At 47.2% G+C, this 5,886-nt stretch overlaps 1 protein-coding gene across 1 annotated transcript; it reads left to right on the top strand.

Moving 5' to 3' along the window:
- Positions 1–2: 2 nt before the first annotated feature.
- MMAB (metabolism of cobalamin associated B) lies at positions 3–3,881 on the top strand (the record flags this gene model as incomplete). Its single annotated transcript, XM_010720248.3, has 8 exons — positions 3–165; positions 240–333; positions 422–479; positions 1,559–1,631; positions 2,018–2,115; positions 2,419–2,483; positions 2,884–2,943; positions 3,322–3,881. Coding segments are annotated over 8 exons (699 nt in total), but the record flags the coding sequence as incomplete, so codon positions are not given.
- Positions 3,882–5,886: the final 2,005 nt, after the last annotated feature.

The following is a 5,886-nucleotide window of genomic DNA, read 5'->3' as shown; positions in this document are numbered from 1 at the left end:
CGGCCTTCTCTCAGCGCCCCCTCGGGGCCTGCACACCCCCGCCCCTCGATGCCTTTTCCCCCTCGGTGTCCGTGCCCCCCTCACGCCCCGGGTCTCTCTACAGCCCTGAGCGAGGCCCTCGCAGCTCCCGCAGCCCCAGGATCTACACGAGAACGGGAGATGAAGGTAAGGCTGAGCAGGCAGCGGGGAGCACGGGGCGCGGCACGGCTGCCGGCCTCCGACCCGGGCGCTTCTCAAAGGCTTCTCCAGCACCTTCACTGGGGAGAGGAGGCCGAAGGGTGACCGCGTCTTCGAAGCTCTGGGGACGACGGATGAGCTGAGCTCTGCCATCGGGTGAGCCCTGTTAGCCCGCGTTGCTCGGGGAATAACGCACGCACAGCTGTGGCTTTGCTTCCAGCTAACCCTGCTTCTCTGCCCGCAGGCTTGCTTGCGAGCTGAGCAGTGAGAAGGGCCACGTGTTTGTTGAACAGCTTCACAAGGTGAGTGTTGGTGATAGGCCTGACCCACTGTGCTGACTGCATGTATTCTTAAATACTCCTGTTGACACGTAGGAACTGAATTAATTTAGTATTGCGTGTTAAAATAGCGTCTAGACTCTGTGCCATGATTGATTACTCTCCAAGAAGTAAACTTTTTTAGTCAGAGAGGATGCTGGTAAATCAAGTAGGTCAGTTGTGGGCAGTTGCTGCGCTGTGCCAGGGGAGATTCAGGGTGGATGTTAGGAAATACTGCATTTCTGAAAGAGTGGTCGGGCACTGGAATGGGCTGCCCAGCCAGGTGGTGGAGTCACTGACCCTGGAGGTGTTCAAGGAACGTTTGGATGTTGTGTTGAGGGACATGGTTTAGTGAGAACTGCTGGTGATGGGTGGATGGTTGGACTGGATGATCATGTAGGTCTTCTCCAACCTTGGTGATTCTGTGATTCAGACAACGTGTACCCTGATCTGTTTCTCCATGCAGTCACAGACATGAGTTAAGTTTTTCATGTAGCCTCAGTTTTGAAATGGGAATGTAACCATGTGGGTGTGATGGTGGGAGACAGCTCTCACTGTAGCAGTGTGGGGTTATACTAATTAGCTTTGCTATGGAGAGGAACTCAAAAGGAGCTAATTAGAGATCTTAAAAAGCTTTACTAAGTTGCCTCTGAAATATCCCAGGTAATGGAGAGATGCTCCTTTTGGAAACAGCTATGCCATCAAGTCAGCATTGTCTCCAGCTGTTTGTCACTGCTTTTCCTTCAGAGGTTACTGCTTTGCTGGTGTTCTACCAGCAAAGGGATTATATGAGCACATCCTGGCCTGCTCTCTGCACAGTCAGCCAGGGTGGCTTAATGTGCCAGTGAAAACGAGTGCACGTGGTAATCTGGCTTCTCATAAAGCAATTAGGGAGCACTTATCTGATCCCTCCTGCCAGCAGGCTGGGGATGATGAACAACAAGGGTAGGATCTTCTTTAATCAGCACAACCAGCTGTCGCCTCCCAGAGCTTGCTGTGGTTGTACTGGAGCATCAAGGGATAATGAAAGCACTTCTTATTTTTGTCCTGATTGCCACATCTAGGTCCAGTGTATGCTGCAGGATGTGGGCTCCAACATCGCAACACCTCTCTCCTCAGCCAGGGAAGCTCACTTAAGTAAGCCTCATAGGTCCTTTCCTGGGATAACAGTTCTTGTATCCAGTGCATCTCACACTGGCAGTGGGGAGGCTCTCCCAGCGTGTGGTAATCAGAGCTGCCCACGGGCTGCTCCACACCATGTGTGTGGGTGCTGAATGAGCAGCACGTGGTCTCACAAGCTGCTGCTGCTGCATCTGTGTGACCAAGTGTAAGCTGCCCTGGGGCACTGCCCCAAAATTGACACGCAGCCACAGCTGCCGAATGGGGAGCTGGGCTTGCTCCAGCAAGATGATTTTTTTGGGATGTGTTCTTAAGATTTGCTGGTCTAAGAAACGTGAAAATAGAGCCCTATCTGTAGGCTGAATGACTCCTACGTTTCTTGTAGCTGACTTTTCTCTCTGTAGAAAGAACATCTTTTAGTGAGGAGCCTGTTCTGGAGCTGGAGAAGTGGATTGACAGATACTCAGAGCAGCTTCCTCCGCTTAGAGCTTTCATCTTGCCAGTAGGTACTGCTTATGCCACTCACTGACAGGAGAAGGCTGGCCTTGTTAGGGTAAATCTGCTTTACTGTTTGCCTTGGGAGCTGGGGGAAAACAGGTTGTGAAGCTGTTATTTGTGTGGACAAATACCAAGGAAAGCAGAAAGAAGGAAAAGATCAAGTTAAATTTCTCCATCCTTCTGCCACATAATGCAGCATTTCGTTGTGCATGTGTGAGATGTGATAAGCTTTGCTGCAATTATACAGTAAAGTGCATGGTTACCTGTTGTTAGCAGACACTGATGTGCTGTTTCATTGTTGTTTCAGTCAGGAGGTAAAAGCAGTGCTGCTCTCCATTTTTCCCGAGCTGTCTGTCGCAGAGCTGAGAGGTGGTGAGTGTTGGCTGTTAGTGTAACTGAATAAAATGGATAGAAGATGATCATACTGTTACAACAAGAGCAAATTGTCACAACCAGAGCAACTGACCATAGCTGTTCTGCACTCAGCTCTGCACGTTTGTGTTAGTCAAATTCCTAGAGTGCAGTCAGCAAAAAAATAAATCTCTCTTTCCTCCCCTCAGCTGGTTCATATGAGCTAAGAACTTCAGAAAGGTCAGGTTTATGTTGAGATGCATCTGTGTATTCAGCTAGTATCTAGTTAGCCAGGTATACTTTGTAGGTGAGAACACATGGAAGCTGGGGCACTGGCTGGCAGAATGTGGTGAGGTCTGATGCTCCAGAATGCTCACAGCTAGCCAGTTAAACACACTGAAACTCTCCTTTTCTTGCCTAGTGTGGTTCCTCTAGTACAAGCAGGGGAAGCAGATCCAAACGTGGCCAAATATTTAAACAGGTAAAGAAATCAGTCTCCTTTTTCTGTACTGCTGAAGCCTGCTTGGTGTTGTTCCCTCACTGTCGTTGTAAAACTGTGGGGCTTCACCTTTCAGGGAGTTTACCTTCTAGGTTAAGACCTTTTGAAGTCTGAAGAAGCAGCTTTTTTAAAAAGTATTGTTGCATGGCCTTGTAAGTGCCTGCAGAGACTACTGGGGTTCTGAGGGGGCAGCCACTTAACTTTCTGCTTCAAGATTGGAATCACTTCTTGCGTGGATTCTCTGCCTTGCTTTACTTCCAGTTCTTGTGCTGTAATGGAATGTGCTTTGTTGCACAGCTGCATGCTGCTGGTTACACCTGATGTGAGTAGCAGTTTCATTGCTTTTCCCTTGGTTTACAGACTGAGCGACTACCTCTTCGTTTTGGCACGTTATGCTGCACTGAAGGAAGGGAAGGAAGAGAAAATATATACGAAGCCAGAACCATAACTGGAAGCTGGGATGTTTGTGTTGTAGATCTTGGAAAGCTAAATCCAGCAGAGTGCTTTCCCTAGGCATGGATGGGAAAGAGAGCAAGCCTGAATTGGGAATGTGAGCTGCCAAAGACTTCCAGTTAACATGGTCAGGACCTTGTTCATAAATGTTGTAAGGAACACAGCTGTTCTGTTCGCTAGGCCTCAGTAACACAGTGCTGTTGGTTTCAGAATTACTCTTTGCCCTGGAACAGAGCTGAGACAGGAGACTTCTAATAACTCCAGCTGATTTCTAAAGTTGTCTTAATTTCCCTGGGCAGCGGCAGGTTCTGTGGAAAGACTTTGACAGGGCTCTGAGGTATGAAGAAAAGAAAACAATCAGCTTTCCTTTGTAAGTCATAATGCTCATACAGAACAGGTACTGTGCTGAGATTCAGGAACTCTGTCCACAAGCTTTGAAATAATAAATGTGATTTACTTGTACCAAAGGGCCCTTAACTGTCATGCTTTAATACTGAGCCCAGCTTGCTTTTCTTTTTTAAGTTGCTTTCAATCCATCAGCCCTGGCTGAAGCTGAGCTGTGTAGATTTACAGGAACACACTTAGAATTCTTTGGCTCTGGCTGTCTCTCTTTATGCATGTGAAAAATGTGTCTGTGCTGGCAATCCCACACATCCTCTGCCAGGAACAGGCTCGTGGAGGACAGGATTAAAAGAGGAAGGACCAAATCCTACAGGTCGTGTGCAGGCAAGATCTACTTAGTTAGCTGGGGTTAACTCCCTGCAGGGCTGCCCCTCCCAGCACACAGACCCTTTGAGAACAGCTTGGTCAGCATCCCCCTTTAGCTGCAGGAATTGGTTTGAGTCCAGTTATCAAATATCTGTCAGCCAGGCACCACTCAGGTCCAGTTTGCATATAGGGGGGTTGTGATGAGGGGCCTGGAGCTTCTTCAGCTGATGCAGTGAGAGGTGAAAGAAAGAGGCCAGCAGCTACAGGTGTTCATATCTCAGACCTGTGAACGTTCTGAGGAGTTTCAGGGGCAGTGGAAGGTGTCCTAAAGCTTGGAGATCCTGGCTGCAAACATCATAGTAGTATTTCCAACACAGAAGACATCCTCTGTTGGAGCTCATCAGGGTCAGCTGAACGCTTCATCTTGCAGAACAGCTGCATGCTTTGTTGCATTGTTTCTTCACTTGCCCTTTTTGGTAAACTTAATTGTATCAATTTACATGATACAAGCTTAGCAGCCTGATTTTCTTTCTGGAAGAAGCAGCGATCTCCAAGTAAACTGGCAGAGCAAACTAAAATTCAGGAATCTTAAGCTCTTTTGGAAGCTTTTTCAGCTTCCTGATGGATCGGACTGCCAAAAAACATACTCAGTGTGTAAACAAGTGTGTTACAGCCAAGTGAATGCATTAACACCCTGCTACTCACTCTGTATACAGAATAGCCAGACATTACAGTTGAAGTCCAAGTCTCTTGCAGCTTGGTAATCTGGAAGGATATGTGTGAGACACGTTGGTTTCAGTCTTCTCCTGCATCACAGAACAGGGGGCTGCGAGGTGATTGCACAGGTTAAGGGTGCTTGTCCTGCTGTAAGGGTGGCACTCTTGATGATGGGAGCTTTTAAGTCACAGTTTCCACTGTTCCATTATTTTAAGTAGGAACAACTTTGAAGTTGCTCCCCAGAAGAGGCTCTGGCTTTTGTGTTAACCTCTTAATCAGAAGGGGGTCAGTGTGAAGAACACCCAGCACTAACAGACACCGCTGTCTCGTTATTCACCTTTTTTTCTTTTAAAACACATTATTTCATGGCTATTGTTAATGCACATTTTTCACAGAGTAATTTTCCAAACCTTAGCCTGTAACACATCCCAATGACAAATGCTCTTGATTTGGACCGTACCGTCAGCTGCAATGTCACATCAGACATTTTCTCAATGCCTGCTCCAGACAGGCCATCCAGTTTTATGATAGCTCTGTCTCGGTGATCACTATTGAACCTTAAGAATCTAGAGGCTTTTCAAGTTTAATTGAATAAAGTTCTTTGCAATATAAATTTTTCATGAATGCTATATAAATCAGCTCCAGGATGGATTTATAGTATTTTCTTTTTTTTCCAACTGGGGGAAGAAATCTCTCTACTGTTTTGGGACCAAAGCTAGCATTGTTTTGAGTGCAAGGAGGAATAAATTTAGCTACCACGCTCTTAGACGATGTAGAGATTAAATTTATTAGGGTTCACTCAGCTTCCAGCTCTCTCTTTGTACCCTAACAGGTCTGCAATTGTTTCTGCACGGCTGAAGCTGAGGGATGCTAGTGTGGGGGGTGCCTCTGTTTTCCAAATAAACAGGCACAGGGGCCAGTGCTCAAATTCAGAGGTTGGGAGAAGTCAGGCTGAGAGCAATCCCAGCCACATGGGCAGCTACAGCTCAGCAGAGCTGAGCTCCACAGAGACCACGTTTTGCCTCTGGTGAGTTTACAGCCTGCAGT

Source organism: Meleagris gallopavo, chromosome 17 (assembly GCF_000146605.3).
Source record: "Meleagris gallopavo isolate NT-WF06-2002-E0010 breed Aviagen turkey brand Nicholas breeding stock chromosome 17, Turkey_5.1, whole genome shotgun sequence".
NCBI lineage: Eukaryota > Metazoa > Chordata > Aves > Galliformes > Phasianidae > Meleagris > Meleagris gallopavo.
Note: the sequence above shows the minus strand (reverse complement) of the source record. Positions and strands in the feature narration are given on the sequence as shown.